The 18,854-nt window shown below is 41.6% G+C and overlaps 1 protein-coding gene across 2 annotated transcripts in view; it reads left to right on the plus strand.

The window, feature by feature from the left end:
• Nucleotides 1-10,760, plus strand: part of pkd1a (polycystic kidney disease 1a) — a 143,311-nt gene extending 132,551 nt beyond the window's left edge. For both annotated transcript variants that reach the window (XM_061988148.2, XM_061988150.2), the window contains exons 56-57: nt 1,599-1,925; nt 6,350-10,760. In XM_061988148.2, coding sequence (XP_061844132.2) covers nt 1,599-1,925; nt 6,350-7,111 — 1,089 coding nt within the window. In that variant the 3' untranslated portion in view covers nt 7,112-10,760. The remainder of the gene's footprint in view (nt 1-1,598; nt 1,926-6,349) is intronic.
• Nucleotides 10,761-18,854: the final 8,094 nt, after the last annotated feature.

Raw genomic sequence — 18,854 nt, forward strand, 5'->3', positions numbered from 1 at the left:
TCCGCGGCCTTGATGTTTGTGCAGTCGCTAGTCCAAAGTCACAACAGGTGTGTGTCCATGAGTTAGTACTTGTCCTGAAGGCAGTGGTTGCAGGTTCAAATCCCGGTCGTAGTTGAGGGAGGAAGGTTTATAAATGTATGTTTTAATGATGTTAAAATTGTACTTTTACACTAAAAATGTTTTTATTCATTCGTTTGTTTTAGTACACAACATGCAAAATTAAATTAGTTTGATTAAAATTATTGCCACCGTGATTGCTTCACGGTGGCAGAGGGGTTAGTGCATCTGCCTCACAATACGAAGGTCCTGAGTAGTCTTGGGTTCAATCCCGGGCTCGGGATCTTTCTGTGTGGAGTTTGCATGTTCTCCCCGTGACTGCGTGGGTTCCCTCCGGGTACTCCGGCTTCCTCCCACTTCCAAAAACATGCACCTGGGGATAAGTTGATTGGCAACACTAAATTGGCCCTAGTGTGTGGATGTGAGTGTGAATGTTGTCTGTCTATCTGTATTGGCCCTGCGATGAGGTGGCGACTTGTCCAGGGTGTACCCCGCCTTCCGCCCGATTGTAGCTGAGATAGGCTCCAGCGCCCCCCGCGACCCCAAAGGGAATAAGCGGTAGAAAATGGATGGATGGATGGATGATTAAAATTAGCATACAAATGGTTTTACATAGATAAAAAAGTGCGACCAAAAGTTGTAATGGAGCTCCAATTTGGCCTGGGGGCAGCTGTGGGCACACCTGCTAGAATGAATGCAAAACCAGCCAAACAATAAATAAACAAGCAACAGCAATTCACCGTTACTTGAAAAGCTAAAGCAGAATGTAACCTTCATTGAACTTTCTTTTTTTTGTCTCTTCACTCAAAAAAGAAAAAAGTTTCTTTCATTATGAGTTGTTTTTTTTGTTGCTTTTACATACTTGCAACAGATGTTGCATTGCTGTCGTGTAATGTCTAACCAAGTTATTTTCACACACACACGCAACAACGTCTGCTGTGTCAACTTGATTCACTTGTGCTCCTGCAGCTTTGCTTCAATTTAGAAATAATCCTCAACTATTTAGCCTCAAGCAGTCTGTCGTTATCACTGACTGGTAATCAGACTGAGAATTGTCCAACACTGTTATGCAAAACTCTTGAATGTTTTGTGTTTTTAACCTCTTAAGGCCCAAGCTGTTTGTTTACATGCTTTTTTTATTCCTCTTTGCTATTTGGGCTTATTGGACCCTAATTAGAATAAAAACTAAGAATCATCTTTTGATATGATGTACCTAGTCCATAAGTACACAAACGTGTACTTCATGTTTAGTGACATGCTAATTCTTATTTTTACACTTTTTTTTCCAAATTCCATTGTATGTTATACTCTTCTGACACCAGCAGATGGCAGTATAAGTGTCCACATAAGGGCCATAAGACCCCAATTCAGTATTGTACACAATTTTGTAAATAAGAGCTAAAAGGTGCTGTCCACGCATGTGGCCACTAAGCCTTTAGAGGTTTTTAAAGTACATCAAATATATATAATAAACACGCCGCTGTAATTGTAATTTTCCCATGCAAATGATGTGTACCAACCATTTTCCTTCTTCTCTCCAGCTCTACCACTCTGTATTTGATGGCTACGGCAGCGTCGGCGCCACCTGTCTGTCCTTGTTGGGGGCCGGTGGGCGTGGCCTGTTGTCGTGGGGACCTTCTCAGTCGCTAACCGGTCCGTCAAGCACCGTTTCGACGTTGGTGTTCCACGCCAGCTTCGCCGTGCTGCGCTTGGTCTTGCTGTGGTTGGTCGCCTCCGTTTTACTGAGGAACTACCGGCGTGGACGTGCGGAGTTGTACCGCCCGGCCGTGGATCTGCAAGACTACGAGATGGTGGAGCTCTTCCTCAGGAGACTGAAAATGTGGATGGGTCTCAGCAGAGCCAAGGAGGTAATACTCTTGTTTTGACAAGTTCGGGCCTGATTTAGCAAAGGTTTGCGTGCACTAAAACACGTGCAAACCTGATAGCACACTACTAAACGTGTGCAAAGTGGATTGCGTCTGTTAAGTGAGCAGAATAAGGCGTGCAATCCATTTTGCAAAATATATGCTGATCATCAACACGCCCACAATACAGGGAGGAGAAAATGTAAAAACAATTAAAGCTGCAAACAGCGTTGAGAGTGCCCTCGCGCCACTGTGCAACGAGGGGTTTACATGAGTCCTTGCCAATGCTTTTCTAATGTCCCACCACAAGGGGGCGATCCTAATGTTGATTTGTCATGATCAGAACCCAACCTTAGAGCCATTTAACCAAGGTTTCTCATTATGCCCATTGGGTTGAGTTTTTTCTTTCCTTCAAGCGGGATCCGAGCCGAGGATGTCGTTGTGCAGCCCTTTGAGACATTTGTGATTAAGGGCTAAATAAGTCAACTTTGATTGATTGATACTCACCATAGAAGGACACAAAAGGCCATGCTGACAGCTAAGCTGGAGCTCTTGAATGTACACAAAGGGGGGGCGGATCAATACAGATATTGATGGTAACAATACCAAATATAGTATCAGTATATGGCCGATACTAGAGTGGTTAGATTGATATTGTTTTATTTGAAAAGTCTTTTGTCATTTTTGTTATTGTTTACAAATTTATGAAATAAGTTCCTGGACAGGGCTTCACGGTGGCAGAGGGGTTAGTGCATCTGCCTCACAATACGAAGGTCCTGAGTAGTCTTGGGTTCAATCCCGGGCTCGGGATCTTTCTGTGTGGAGTTTGCATGTTCTCCCCGTGACTGCGTGGGTTCCCTCCGGGTACTCCGGCTTCCTCCCACCTCCAAAGACATGCACCTGGGGATAAGTTGATTGGCAACACTAAATTGGCCCTAGTGTGTGGATGTGAGTGTGATGTTGTCTGTCTATCTGTGTTGGCCCTGCGATGAGGTGGCGACTTGTCCAGGGTGTACCCCGCCTTCCGCCCGATTGTAGCTGAGATAGGCTCCAGCGCCCCCCGCGACCCCAAAGGGAATAAGCGGTAGAAAATGGATGGATGGATGGAAGTTCCTGGACACAGAAGGACTTCAAGGGGGAAAAACCCAAAAGATTTCAATCCAATAGTGAAGTGAATTCTGTTTATATAGCGCTTTTCTCTAGTGACTCAAAGCGCTTTACATAGTAAAACCCAATATCTAAGTTACATTTTTAAACCAGTGTGGGTGGCACTGGGAGCAGGTGGGTAAAGTGTCTTGCCCAAGGACACAACGGCAGTGACTAGGATGGCAGAAGTGGGGATCGAACCTGGAACTCTCAAGTTGCTGGCACGGCCACTTTACCAACCGAGCTATACCGCCCCAGTGGAAAATAATTTGAATATTTAATTAATATTGTTACATTTCCATTCCGGGTTTTTGTTTGATTATATTTGTGATCAAAAATGTATTCATTTTATGATCTAGAACATTTGGAGTATCAGTACAAACATTGGTATGACCGATACTGCCGATAAAAAAATAAAACTGGGAATGACGCACTATGTTACCGCATATGTCAGCAGCCAACTTAGGAGCCTTTGTGACTCATTGTGAAATGGTTCTATTATTATTTGCATAACAAATAATATATGGTAATACATATCGTTATTGCAGGCAAGGTATAATCAACTTACTTATTTTACAGAAAGCTAAGGACTGGGGGGCCGGACTTCACTATTAGTCATAACAAGAGTCCTCTACAGTACACATTTTATGTTGGGTTACTGTATTTTGAGTTACACGAGTGCTCCTCTGTTTTTAAGGGCCTTCCACAAAAATGAGTCTCTTGCAAGTTTTCTTAAACTGAATTTGGGGGCCACCAGTTGAATAGCCCAAATGATGAAAAATGGAGGACCTAACATGGAACCTTGAGGAACACCACTAGTATGACTTAAGAAGTTGAACAAATGACAACTGACTGCATCTGAAGACACTACAGCAAAAGTTTAGTTACCGTATTTTTCGGACTATAAGTTGCAGTTTTTTTCATAGTTTGGCCGGGGGTGCGACTTATACTCAGTAGCGACTTATGTGTGAAATTATTAACAAATTACCGTAAAATATCAAATAATATTATTTAGCTCATTCACGTAAGAGACTAGATAGACGTATAAGATTTCATGGGATTTAGCGATTAGGAGTGACAGATTGTTTGGTAAACGTATAGCATGTTCTATAGGTTATAGTTATTTGAATGACTCTTACCATAATATGTTACGTTAACATACCAGGCACGTTCTCAGTTGGTTATTTATGCCTCATATAACATACACTTATTCAGCCTGTTGTTCACTATTCTTTATTTATTTTAAATTGCCTCTCAAATGTCTATTCTTGGTGTTGGGTTTTATCAAATACATTTCCCCAAAAAATGTGACTTATACTCCAGTGCGACTTATATGTTTTTTTCCTTCTTTATTATGCATTTTCGGCAGGTGCGACTTATACTCCGAAAAATACGGTACATCAATCACATAACGAGAAAACACTGCCAAAAAAAGAGGACTTAAGGGGGTGCCTTGAGGAACGCCAAAGTTATGTACAAAACCAGTGAAGTTGGCACGTTGTGCAATTCGTAAATATAAACAGAATACAATGATTTGCAAATCCTTTTCAACTTATATTCAGTTGAATAGACTGCAAAGACAAGATATTTAATGTTCGAACTGAGAAACTTTTTTTTTTTTGCAAATAATCATTAACTTAGAATTTAATGGCAGCAAAAAAGTTGGCACAGGGACATTTTTACCACTGTGTTACATGGCCTTTCCTTTTAACAACACTCAGTAAACATTTGGGAACTGAGGAGACCAATTTTTAAAGCTTTAAGTGGAATTATTTCCCATTCTTGCTTGATGTACAGCTTAAGTTGTTCAACAGTCCGGGGGTCTCCATTGTGGTATTTTACGCTTCATATTGCGCCACAAATTTTCAATGGGAGACAGGTCTGGACTACAGGCAGGCCAGTCTAGTACCCGCACTCTTTTACTATGAAGCCACGCTGTTGTAACTCGTGGCTTGGCATTGTCTTGCTGAAATAAGCAGGGGCGTCCATGATAACGTTGCTTGGATGGCAACCTATGTTGCTTTAAAACCTGTATGTACCTTTCAGCATTAATGGTGCCTTCACAGATGTGTAAATTACCCATGTCTTGGGCACTAATACACCCCCATACCATCACAGATGCTGGCTTTTCCACTTTGCGCCTATAACAATCTAGATGGTTCTTTTCCTCTTTGGTTCAGAGGACACGACGTCCACAGTTTCCAAAAACAATTTGAAATGTGGACTTGTCAGACCACAGAACACTTTTCCACTTCTTAGATGAGCTCGGGCCCAGCCAAACCGGCAGCATTTCTGGGTGTTGTTGATAAATGGCTTTTGCTTTGCGTAGTAGTAAGTTGCACTTACAGATGTAGCGACAAACTGTAGTCACTGACAGTGGTTTTCTGAAGTGTTCCTGAGCCCATGTGGTGATATCCTTTACACACTGATGTCGCTTTTTGATGCAGTACCGCCTAAGGGATCGAAGGTCCGTAATATCATCGCTTACGTGCAGTGATTTCTCCAGATTCTCTGAATCTTTTGATGATATTATGGACAGTAGATGGTGAAATCCCTAAATTCCTTGCAATAACTTGTTGAGAAATTTTGTTCGACAATTTGCTCACGCATTTGTTGACAAAGTGGTGACCCTCGCCCCATCCTTGTTTGTGAATGACTGAGCATTTCATGGAAGCTGCTTTTATACACAATCATGGCACCCACCTGTTCCCAATTAGCCTGTTCACCTGTGGGATGTTCCAAATAAGTGTTTGATGAGCATTCCTCAACTTTCTCAGTCTTTTTTGCCAACTGTGCCAGCTTTTTTGAAACATGTTGCAGGCATCAAATTACAAAAGAGCTAATATTTGCAAAAAAATAAAGTTTTCCAGTTCGATTGTTAAGTATCTTGTCTTTGCAGTCTATTCAATTGAATATAAATTGAAAAGGATTTGCAAATCATTGTAATTTTGTTTTTATTTACGATTTAAACAACGTGCCAACTTTACTGGTTTTGGGGTTTGTAAATGAGATGTTTGGACCCCCGTGTTCTATGTTTGCTGGCAAAGTTAAAATGTCAATGCAAGGATGTCAAAGTTGTCAAAGTTCTTCAATACTACAGGAGCACTCTTGTGTTTTTAGGAATTTGCTCCAAAAATGTTTGTTTCCCAAATTTTGATCTGAACTCGGGTGCTGGTATGGTATCATTCCCGGCCCAGATTTGGCCCTCTGGGCCTCAGTTTGATAGCCCTGTTCTAGGCCATAGTACTCCACCCTCATGTTCTTCTCTCTTGTCGCCGTAGTTTCGTCACAAAGTTCGTTTCGAAGGCATGGAGTTGCCGCCATCACGTTCGTCGTCCAGCAGCGACTGCAGGTCTCTGTGCTTGCCGCCGCTGGAGCGTCCCGACTCTCCGTCCACGCCAGACAGCATCGACGCCGGCTCCGAGGCCTCCTGGTGCCCGGCTTCCTCCAGCCCTTGCAGCCTGACGGAGGCTCCCGGTGTCGGACTGGGGCCGGGCCTGGGCCTGGGCCTGCGTCTGGGTCCGGGGGCGGTGGTGGTGGGCGGGGCCAGCTGGAAGGAGAGAGCCGAGACGGAGGCCTCGATGAAGCGGCTGCTCCCCACCTTCGACGCCCTGCTGCAGCAGCTGGATCGCGTCACCGTGGCAACGGAGGACCTGTTGCACGTGGAGTGTCGACTCGAGCGAGCGCAGAGGAAGGGGAGGCGCGGCAACGGAGGGGAGCGGCGAGGAAAGGCGGGGAAAGACAAGGAAAGGAAGAGCGTCAAAGAAAAGCACAAAGCGGGCAAGAAGGCTCGGAAAAAGGATACAAGGGAAGGTGAGGCTGCTGCCAAAAACACGCCCAAAGCAGCGGACAAATCGCCCCCCATGCCAGCCACTGACCCCTCCCCTTCTCTGCTTGAGTCCAGCACTGTGCCTGCATGCGCCGAGAGAGAGCCCCTCCCCCCCTCCAGCATGTTCAACCACCCGGCCCACACCACCACCATCCCCACGCACAAGCGCAAGCGCAAGCCCCCTCCCCTCAAGAACAAAGTGCACCCCAACTAAAAGTGCGAGAACATTCCGGGGTTAAGGACGAGAAGAGAGCGGGGGAGGGGGACAGCTGGCTCTGTCTCCCACCGCTCCTCTCTAAACCCTCTAAGGCCGTTGTTTGAATCCCGCCTGGTGCAGGTTGCCTGGTGTCTGCACTAAAACCAATAAGTGGTCTTTTTTTTTTTTTGTCTTTTGTCCCCCCGCCCCCTCTGCCAAGCTGAAGGACCCCCCCCCCCCTGGCCTCAAGTGACCCTGGTGGTCACATGGGGTCACTGACAGGAGCGCAGTAACGTGTTCACCTGAGGACTAACCGTTTGTTTTTAACCAAAAAAAAAGACCTTCTGTGTTTTTGTAAGTGTACTCCAAACCTGGCGCTACTTTTACTACTTTGAGAACGTTAACGACAGATAAACGCACACGCATGCACAGATCTCGCTTTTTAAACCCACAGGGACGAGCAGATAGAAACAGGGCTACGAATATTTATAAAAACCTCCTTGGGGAAAAAAAACTCACGGAGACGAGTCGTCTTATATTCAGCATTTAGAGATTTATACACGCAAACAGGTCAGAGCCTTTCTTCCTGTCACTCACACACCAGAGAGACACTTACTGTAAAAAAAAAAAAAAAGTATCTCAAACTATAGAGGAGTACAGTAGATCCTTGCACATTCACAATTGTTATCGTTACATCTCAGTAGTCACTTACAAATATATGCTATTAAATGACGTAAGCACAGGACATAATATTGCAACGAGCTTCATTAGGACAGGAAATGGTCACATTTTAACTTGTAATTTCCAGGCTATAGAGCACACCGGTATTTAGGCCGCATCCACCAAATTTTAGAAGAAATAAATATATTTGTACATATTAGCCAGACATGGCAGTAAAACGGCTGATAAACAAAACGGAAGTCATCGCCGTAGACTGAACAGACGCAATAACTCCACGGTGACATTTTGGTGAATTTACGAAACTTTGTAAACATGTTAGCATATTGGCTAATGCTAACGACGCTAGCTTGATTACATTACTATAGCACAGACAAATATGCATGAAAACACTCCTACAGACATCACACGTGGGACGGTTTAGTAAGTATGAGTTGTTTTAGGTATATTGTAAAACTTACAAACGCTGCTTGTTAGAGGTGGGGATCTTTGGGCAGCTCACGATTCCATGAAAAATGGATTAATGGTGCATCTCGTATAACGTGTGTATATTGATGATGTTTTACATTTTCTTTTCGTTCCACTAAATATCACTTGCAACTTTCCAACAAAAAAAAGTGCATTTCTAATACGAAACAGTTTAATTAATTCCCACATTTATTAAAACTGGTCGGGTCTCTCGGTGAGGTGGCTCGCTGCAGTCAGCCAAATTTTAGAATTGTCTGCATCACTTTATTTACAATAAATACATCGATTATTGACATTTACTAGTCAATTTTACAATCGCCCATGTCCGAATTGCGATGCATCTAAAAATCAATAATTTCCTCCACCTATATTGCTTCTAGTGATGAATGAAGAATCCTTTTTGAGCAGAAACGCTATGGACGGTTGTACTTCCGGTTCAAGGCACGGAACAGAAAGTACATTTTCAACCCACCTGCAAAAAGATGGCGCCGTAGCACAAACAATAACACACATTTTCCGTGCCTCTGTCAATGTAAACTATTTGTTGAGTACAAAACATTCCGGGCGTTAGCGAGGAAAAATCCATAAATTAGTTGCACCGTTTTATAAGCTGCAGGGTTCAAAGCGTTGGAAGAAAAGTAGCTGCTTATAGTCTGACGCAGCAGGTAGTCAACTCAAACTACTATCTCACTCACTGTGTGATCATACAAACACAAACAAGACGTGCTGGAAAAGTCTACCTTGCAGGGATCTACTGTACGTCAATGAAGCAATAACCTTTTTGAATAGCAACTCGTCAGTGTTTTCATTGTTATTGAAAACATTTTACAAACATATCAGTTCTGTCTGGGTCCTGAAAAAGAAAGGCCGTCTTATATTCGGGTCAATTTGGTACGTTTGAGATGAAGAGAAGCAATGTGCTGATTTGAAGGGACACACGTGTGATTTTTGAATGGAAAAAAGGAAAATGAATGCAAGTTGTTGATCCGAATGAAGGAAACAAGAAGGATGCTACAGTGTACATGTTCATATTTACACGCTTTGTTGACTATTTTGTTTATTGTGTTCACGAGTTGTGATGTAAACGCACTTTTCTTCTATTATTCATTCTTTTGAATGCCAGTGTTGTTGTTTTGTGAGCTAATAAGTTTGGTATGGCATCTAACAGAGCAGCAGGGACTTTCAAAGTAAGGCACCGATTACAGTAGGGAAGGGATTCATACGGCCCCATTCCTGGGCTCCTGGTTAATCGTTTTGCAATGCAGTCTGCCGAAAATGATGGAAAGCGCCACTCTACATAGTAACTGACGCTGTGGTCAAAGTTGGAGTTGCCACAAAACACACTTTAAAGATATTCAACACTCTATTGCTCGATAGTGCACCCCCGCCCCCAATTTGTCAGGTAACCTGTGACGAGTGGGGCCTTTTGAATCCCCTTCCAACTGTACTACACTTCAAAAATAAAAAAACATATATGAAGCCAATTTCAGTCAAATTTAAAGGCTAAATAATGTGATTCAGCAGAAAACGCCACAAAAAATTCTCCAGAAAATCATATTTAAAAGGGGAGTAGTGATGGGAAACACGATTCCTTTTACTGACTCGAGTTTTAATTAGTGAATCGGGTCGTCGAGTCACTGGTCACAGAGAGACGGAAACTTGTTTTGTCAAGCCTGTGATGCAGGAAAAGGACAAAACGAGTTAGTTAATTACGTTAATTTAAGTCTATTTGTCTTTGTTGAATTCATCCAGCAGCAGTTTTCAGTAAGTGAACGAGTCGTCTGAAATGAACGACTCGTTCACGACTCGCCCAGACTTTGAAAGTCCTGCAATGAAGAAGCTCCACTTCTTACTGAAGCTTCTCTATAAACATTACCAACGTCCTCCATGTGTTTTGTACTGAGCACTTTATTTCCTAATATCCAAGGCCATATTTAACTGTCTTTATAAAAAAAAAAACGAGTATTAACAAGGTGGTTTAAAAATGTTTTGTTTCGATCGACGTTCGTAATTTTGTGTCCAGCGGGCAAAAATCTCAGGGAACAAACTGACCCTTTCCTCTAAACTATTTTGTTTACTCGCATAATGAATTTTCTATGATATTCTGTTGTAAATGTTCTCCAAAGAGAATGAGTGATTGTTGACACCATAAATATTCTTCGCACTTATTTTCTGCCAAATCTCATAATTTACATGATTTCCAGAACCAAAGAGAGACAAAATGCATCGTGTGTATATTTGTGTATCTTTAGTGGTGTATATATTTCTTTTGCTATTCATGATCAAAGTTTTTGTCTTCTAGCCATATATGGTCAGTGTCGTCCCACACTTCCTGTCTAACTAAAGCGACTAAGCTAAATATGTATTTAAAAATGCATTTCACATCCATCAGTCCTCGGGATGTTTGCTTTGTGTGACGTCCACAGAATGTTACAGCGTCACACAACACATCCGTCATCCTTGTGTTGCAGTCTTCTTGCTTTTGCACTTGACAATGTTCAATAAACGGCTCAACATTAAAGGAATCATTTTTCTCCACTCATTAAATGACACCTGAATTAAACCTACAACCCAGGTACAACTTTTGCACATTTTGCTATATGAGCAGAGGTAAGTCTAAGGGTGTCTTGATGTGATATTGATATCGGTCCGATATCAAGTAATGGATGATATCGGCTTGCATCTCGATCTCCAATACAAGCAGTCCTGCAGCGTGTTTACTTGTGCAAAGCTGGACATCTCAATGTCCTCCAATTATCACACAATGTTGGTCCTTTTGTCACGACTTGGTCCGGAACGCAAAATTAGTCCCTCTCCTCGCTGGAAGTCCAAAAAAAAAGGCGTGAATTTGACTAAGTGCCTAGGAGCATGTCCCTTTAAGAAGGCCGACGTGCCTTGGTTCTCCACCTGGGTCTGGAACGCAAAATTAGTCCCTCTCCTCGCTGGAAGTCCAAAAAAAAAGGCGTGAATTTGACTAAGTGCCTAGGAGCATGTCCCTTTAAGAAGGCCGACGTGCCTTGGTTCTCCACCTGGGTTTGGAACGCAAAATTAGTCCCTCTCCTCGCTGGAAGTCCAAAAAAAAAGGCGTGAATTTGACTAAGTGCCTAGGAGCATGTCCCTTTAAGAAGGCCGACGTGCCTTGGTTCTCCACCTGGGTCTGGAACGCAAAATTAGTCCCTCTCCTCGCTGGAAGTCCAAAAAAAAAGGCGTAAATTTGACTAAGTGCCTAGGAGCATGTCCCTTTAAGAAGGCCGACGTGCCTTGGTTCTCCACCTGGACTATGGAGTTTTTGTTTTCCCAAGATGCAAGAGAATTTGTATCGGACATGGCTTGAAGGTGGGTACATGATTTATTTAAACACTATAACTACAAAAAAAAAAGTACAAACAAAAAGCGCGCACAGTGGCGGAGAAACGACTTGGCTATGAAAACAAATACTTGCACAAAGGCAGAAACTATGAACAACAAAAAACACTAACTGTGGCTTAATAAACAAAAACTTACTTGGCATGGAACCGGCATGAAAAAAAGAGCAGCAAGGATCATAAGGGTGTGGAGAGTGTGCAGAAGCATAAATGCGGGGATGTCACCAGAAAGACAAACTGAAAACACTGAACTTAAATACTACAGACATGATTAACGAAAACAGGTGCGTGACTCAAAACGTGAAACAGGTGCGTGACGTGACAGGTGAAAACTAATGGGTTGCTATGGTGATAAACAAGAGTGCACAATGAGTCCAAACGTGGAACAGGTGAAACTAATGGGTAATCATGGAAACAAGACAAGGGAGTGAAAAGCCAGAAACTAAAGAGTCCAATAACTAAACAAAACATGACTAAGACAAAACATGATTACACAGACATGACACCTTTCTTGTATTTTAGTCAGGTCATTTACAAAATAAGGCCCCGTTTATACTAAGCCGGATAAGGTTATCCAGGGTAAATCCCACCTAACCTTATCTGTGTCCACACACACACACAATGCCACCGTTTTAAGACCGGCGCGGATGTTTTTTCTATCAAGAAAAGCAGTCCGTGATGTTTTTGTCATTATTATTATTATTGTCTTTTATTATCCTGCGGTGTTTTGGTTCTACTTCCTGTTGGACTGCTTGTTTTGCTGCACTTTAACATTGTTTAGTTTCTTGCCAGCGCAGCTGTTTTCTATTTCTATTCAAGTCTATTTAGGATCAGCTGTTGCTCCTTGCCAGCACTGGATTATTGCCTTTTTGTTGGTTTTTTGCTTCATAAGTAAGTCCTTTGACCGGCACGCCGCCTTCTGTCTCTGCATCCTGCGGTCACGCCATCATGTGCCACCGTGACAATTATTTTATAAAAAGTAATCTGTTAAACGAAATTTGATAAAAACTTATTTCTGACCGACATTGTCCATAGTTAGGAGTTCAAAAAAAAAATGAAGCACAAATTTAAAATGTCTCCGCTTTTAATGCATTCAGTGGAAACTTTTGGGGAAAATACCGTATTTTACGGGCTATAGAGCACCGGTATTTAAGCCACACCCAGAGGTGGGTAGTAACACGCTACATTTACTCCGTTACATCCACTTGAGTAACTTTTGGGATAAATTGTACTTCTAAGAGTAGTTTTAATGTAACATACTTTTACGTGAGTATATTTATAGAGAAGAAATGCTACTTTTACTCCGCTCCATTTATCTACATTCAGCTTGCTACTGATTTTCATCGATCTGTTAATGCACGCTTTGTTGGTTTTTGTTTGTCAGACAGACCTTCAAAGTAGGATCTTATGCATGCCTGCGTTTCACCAATCAAATGCAGTCACTGGTGACGTTTCACTCTGTTTCACCAATCAAATGCAGTCACTGGTGACGTTTCACTCTGTTTCACCAATCAAATGCAGTCACTGGTGACGTTTCACTCTGTTTCACCAATCAAATGCAGTCACTGGTGATGTTTCACCAATCAAACAGAGCCAGGCGGTCACATGATTAACAAGCTTAAACTTACATGAACTCAACGTCAAATTTGAGGAAGCACATCGCGGTAAGTAACCTTAGTAGATATGTTGGCTGTCACTGTAGGCCGATGTTAGCTTCCCTGCTATGAATCACTGTCAAATGTACATCGTGTGGGGACATTTATTAACGCACTGCAGCCTCATAGACAGACAGAGACACACACACACACGCATGCATAGAAACACCAATCAGTGTGTTCCCAGGTGCAGCCCACACCTATCAGTTTAGGGTTTGTGTAAAGGCTAACTTGTTATTTTCCTTTGTAATCTCTGCCTACTGAGCCTATGGTGCTGTTAAGTTATTGTGGCTCAATTTGCCTTACTTTTTTTTTATGTTAATGTATTATTATTTAATATATATACAGTGCCGGCCCAAGCCTCCATGGGGCCCTAAGCAAAATTTGATTTTGGGGCCCTCTATTTCTGCCAATAATATTGATTGATCATTCACACACCTACTATAAACTCATTGCGGCTCTGGCAGTGTTGTTTACATTATCCTACAAATGACATGTCATTTATAAAGATATGTGGGTGGCCCAGTTTATAACATAAATAATACCAATGAATGAACGAATGATGTCCAGAGTGCCCCATATGGTTCCTAATCTTAAAATGTAGAAAACATTCAGCTACAAGAGTGGCCTGGGGTTGAACAGTCCAAGTGATAAAGCTTTGTATTTACAGTAAACGTGTCATCTTGTTAAGGTTTGCAGGGGAGGTGACGGCAACAGACACTAGTTGGCAGTAATGTTCAATGATTTATTATATATAGTAATATATATAATAATAAACAACACTAAATATACGAACTAAGGAAATGGAGTGTGGCAAAATCCAAGAGTGTGTATGGTGTAAGACTATGTGTAGTATTTAACTGAGGTGTGCGTTACCAAGTGTTGAACGAGAGATGAGGAAGTCCAGGGGAAGAGGGGAATCCGTGTCCAAGCGGGAGGTCGAGATCCAAGGAGCAGTCCGAGAAGCAGGGGAACGACGACGAGAAATGACAAGACACACAGCAACGTCAAAACACGGGAACGGAGGTCTGCAGTAGAATGATACGACAATGAAACACGGAAGGGAAAACAGACAGCGAGAACAGTATTGCATCAAGCAGGATGATCGCTTACTATACGCCAACAGATGATTATATTCCGGCGCCGGCATGCCAAGATGTCCAGGCTTATGAAGGCAGCTCCTTCATTCCAGGCAGGTGTGATGATTGCTGGCGGCAGCTGCAGGGCGGAGACGCGCGCGGCGCGTCCCTAGATCTGCGCCACAGTCGTGGGCGTGTCCCGCGGTGCTTGCAGCGCGCAAGGACGAGGACGCATTCCAATGCGCCCTGGCCGTGACACATCTTGTCTCATCAGTCTTGTACATATTAGTCTTTAATTACTAGTTTATATTTTTAGTTAATTGTTCATATTTAATGTTTACTTTGTACAAAGAGAGCGCAGTCTACTGAAGTTAAATTCCATGTGTGTTAAACATAACTGGACAATAAAGCTGATTCTGATTCACTTTATTATTTTTGGTAACAAAAACCTGAAACAGCAATGTGCAAAAATGTTGACCTAAAATTGTGTTTTTGTACAAAAATATATCTTTGATCATTTAGAAATCATCAGTCAGACTCGTACATATAAAAAATAATAATTTTTTGTTAATTGCTTTTGGGGGCCCCCTGGTGGCCGCGGGGCCCTAAGCAAGCGCTTAGTACGCTTATGCCTTGGGCCGGCTCTGAATATATATTATTGTTTTAGTTGCTTAAGAGATATTTTATAATTTGCTCATTGCTATTTTTATGTTTTTGTGCATTATTTGTTGCCGTCATCATTAAACGAACAGGTTACTCATCAGTTACTCAGTACTTGAGTAGTTTTTTCACAACATACTTTTTACTTAAGTAAATATTTGGGTGACTACTCCTTACTTTTACTTGAGTAATAAATCTCTAAAGTAAGAGTCCTCTTACTTGAGTACAATTTCTGGCTACTCTACCCACCTCTGGCCACACCACCCAAAAAAAATAATAATAATACAAAAATGTACATAAGCCACGCCGGAAAGATTTTGTAAATGTTTGTTAACATAACTTGTTTTCACACGGCAGTAAAACAGCTGATCAAACAAAACAGAAGTCATCGTCATGGACCCTAATCAGCTAAACAGACTCATTAACTCCACGGTGACGTTTTGGTGAATTTACGAAACTGAAACAATACAAAAAAAAAATGCCATTGTAAGTTTATAACACGAACACAGACACTTGTAAAAGTGTTTGCATGTTCGCTAATGCTAACGACGCTAGCATGTATAAATATGCAGGAAAACACTCCTACAGGCATCACACATGGGACGGTTTAGTAAGTAAGAATAGTTTTAGTTATATTGGAAAACTCCGAGGTACTTGAACTCCTCCAAGTGGAGGAGTTCAAGTACCTCGGAGTCTTGTTCACGAGTGAGGGAAGAGTGGATCGTGAGATCGACAGGCGGATCGGTGTGTTGTCTTCAGTAATGCGGACGCTGTATCGATCCGTTGTGGTGAAGAAGGAGCTGAGCCGGAAGGCAAAGCTATCGATTTACCGGTCGATCTACGTTCCCATCCTCACCTATGGTCATGAGCTTTGGGTCATGACCGAAAGGACAAGATCACGGGTACAAGCGGCCGAAATGAGTTTCCTCCGCCGGGTGGCGGGGCTCTCCCTTAGAGATAGGGTGAGAAGCTCTGTCATCCGGGGGGAGCTCAAAGTAAAGCTGCTGCTCCTCCACATCGAGAGGAGCCAGATGAGGTGGTTCGGGCATCTGGTCAGGATGACACCCGAACGCCTCCCCGAGGGAGGTGTTTAGGGCACGTCCGACCGGTAGGAGGCCACAGGGAAGACCCAGGACACGTTGGGAAGACTATATATCCCGGCTGGCCTGGGAACGCCTCGGGATCCCCCGGGAGGAGCTGGACGAAGTGGCTGGGGAGAGGGAAGTCTGGGCTTCCCTGCTTAGGCTGCTGCTCCCGCGACCCGACCTCGGATAAGCGGAAGAAGATGGATGGATGGATGGATGGATATATTGGAAAACTTACAAACGTTGCTTGGAGTGATGAATGAAGAATTCATACGAGTAGAAACGCTGTGGACAATTTGACTTCCGATTCAAGGTACGGAACAGGAAGTACATTTTCCACCTGTAGTGAGCGAACTGGTCCAAAGGATGGCGCCAAAGCCCAAACAGTAACACATCTTTTCGGTGTTTGTCCATGTTATACGGTTTGTTGAACATAAAACTTTGACCATTAGCATTGGCGTTGCTAGGCCTATTTATCTAAAATATTCTGAAGCCCCCCTAAATAATTTGGTGTTAAAAAAATATATATATATATTTTTTTTTTTTTACAAATACATGCCGACATATTCATTATAAAGTGGCCCGAATATGAGTTTAAATAAATAATCATATAACCTGTCATTATTCACTCAGTTTCCCCTCACTTCATAGCGTAAGGTAGAGAGCCCCTTTAGTGCGTCAGTATCCAATCCATTCCACTTGTTCATATAGAAAATCACTCAAAATCCAGTCTGCTTTTTCTCTGCGACCTTGCTTGCGGTCCTTGGACTTGTTCATATAGAAAATGCCCACATCACTCAAAATCCAGTCCGCATTTTCTCTGCGACCTTGCTTGCGGTCCTGCAGGTGTACGAAGCACATTAGCACACAGCACTGCAGAACAAGAACGTGAACGAATGCAAAATGGACATAAGAAACTTTTTCAAGAAAGTAAGTATTCATCACTGCTTGTATTAAAATGTATTAGCTCCACTTTACACCTGGTCTGTGTTTGACAAAAAGTTACATTCCCACTCTAAAGCAATGCTGCTACTTTGTTAGCTAGTTAGCCTGAAATGCATCATGAAGGTCCTGGTTATTTATAAAGTTAAATGTGCACTCTTTTTTACCATTTGCTATCTTTGGGGTTACTTCCTTCTGGAGCATCAGCTGTGTTTCTCACTTTACACATGGAGGAGAACAGGAGCTGAGCTCATTCACGTATGACAATCATCAGTAGATAATAATAATAATCACTCCACAACCCCTATTGACCTGTAAGAGTCAGGGCAGAGGAGCACATAAAGTGAGAGGGGAGAGGCCTCTACTGGAAAGGTGAGCAGGAGAATAATGATACATATAAATAAATATTAAAACTTTTTTTTTTTTTAAATGGCTTATCGATAAGCCATTTGTTGTATTTATTTCTGGGTGGATCATGTTGACTATTGGTCCTCCTAATTGTCAATCATTCTGGTGATGTTACCTTATTGCATTGAATATATATATATATATATATATATATATATATATATATATATATATATATATATATATATATATTTATATCTATAAATACATATTAAGTCTTTCATACATATATATATATATATATATATATATATATATATATATATATATGTATGAAAGACTTAATATGTATTTATAGATATATATAAGAAAAACCCAGACACCATCTTTGTAGTCATTTTTCTCCTGCGTGGACTTCCGTCTTCCTTTACAATGAGTGAAGCTGCACGAAACCTTGTGTCTGCAATTGTAAATAATTTAGTTTTTAAGTTTTGTGTTTTTTGTAGAATCCATATAAAGTAATACACATTAGCCTATTGTTAAAATAATGAAAGAAACATCATTAAATATATTTGTTTTATTGTATTGTTACATTAATAGCTGTTGTATTGTTATAGGATGGCTTGTTAAACATTTCATAGGATTTTCAGAGGGAGGAAAAACCAAGACATTTAATATAAAATGTAAAATGAATAAATACATAAAAAGAAAAAGAAAATGGTTAAAAGCCATCGTCCCGGAGAGCATTTAATTTTGTCCCGTTCTTTTTTTTTTTACCGGCCCCGGGACGACGGGACTACGTTAATCTCAAGCCCTGGAAGTTACTTTTTATTGTTTGCATTATTTGTTTTAGCATTGAAATTTGAAGATGGTCCCTCAGCTCTTTGACAGCTTTGGCTCTTTTTCAGATCAGCAGAATGACTCTAAGTCTTTCTTATTTACAGTATATATAAACGTTTCTCATTTCTATTCAGACTTCCATATATATTTAATTTCCTTAACGACTTGCCATAATATATATATATAAATATAATATATATAAGCCAAATTATCCCGATCCAGATATTACTTTAATTCAAGTAATTAAGTAATATTTCCAGGGCTTGAATTTACAACCAGTTTAGTCACATATGTGCCCAAAATGTAATCTGTAAGCCCCCCCTGTCCTTAAAAGCTAGTGATGTCCCTGTATGTTGGTAGCATTTTGTTCCACCTTAAGTCTCCAATTAGCTTTTTATATGAGCCGGAAAGAATGATGTACCAATGCCAGGATGGCCCGGTGGTTAAGACTCTTTCTTAAGAATAAACAGTCCTGGGTTCAATACCAGACGGTTTGATAGTATTTAATTCCACTATTTTATAGTGTGGTTTACCCAGCAACAAGTCCCTGATTACCTTTGTATGAGCCAGAATTTTTTTTTCACAAGACCCAGGATGGCCCAGTGGTTAAGATTCTTGACATGCAATAAACAGTCCTGAGT

The sequence above is a fragment of the Nerophis lumbriciformis genome, linkage group LG27 (assembly GCF_033978685.3).
Source record: "Nerophis lumbriciformis linkage group LG27, RoL_Nlum_v2.1, whole genome shotgun sequence".
Classification (NCBI taxonomy): domain Eukaryota; kingdom Metazoa; phylum Chordata; class Actinopteri; order Syngnathiformes; family Syngnathidae; genus Nerophis; species Nerophis lumbriciformis.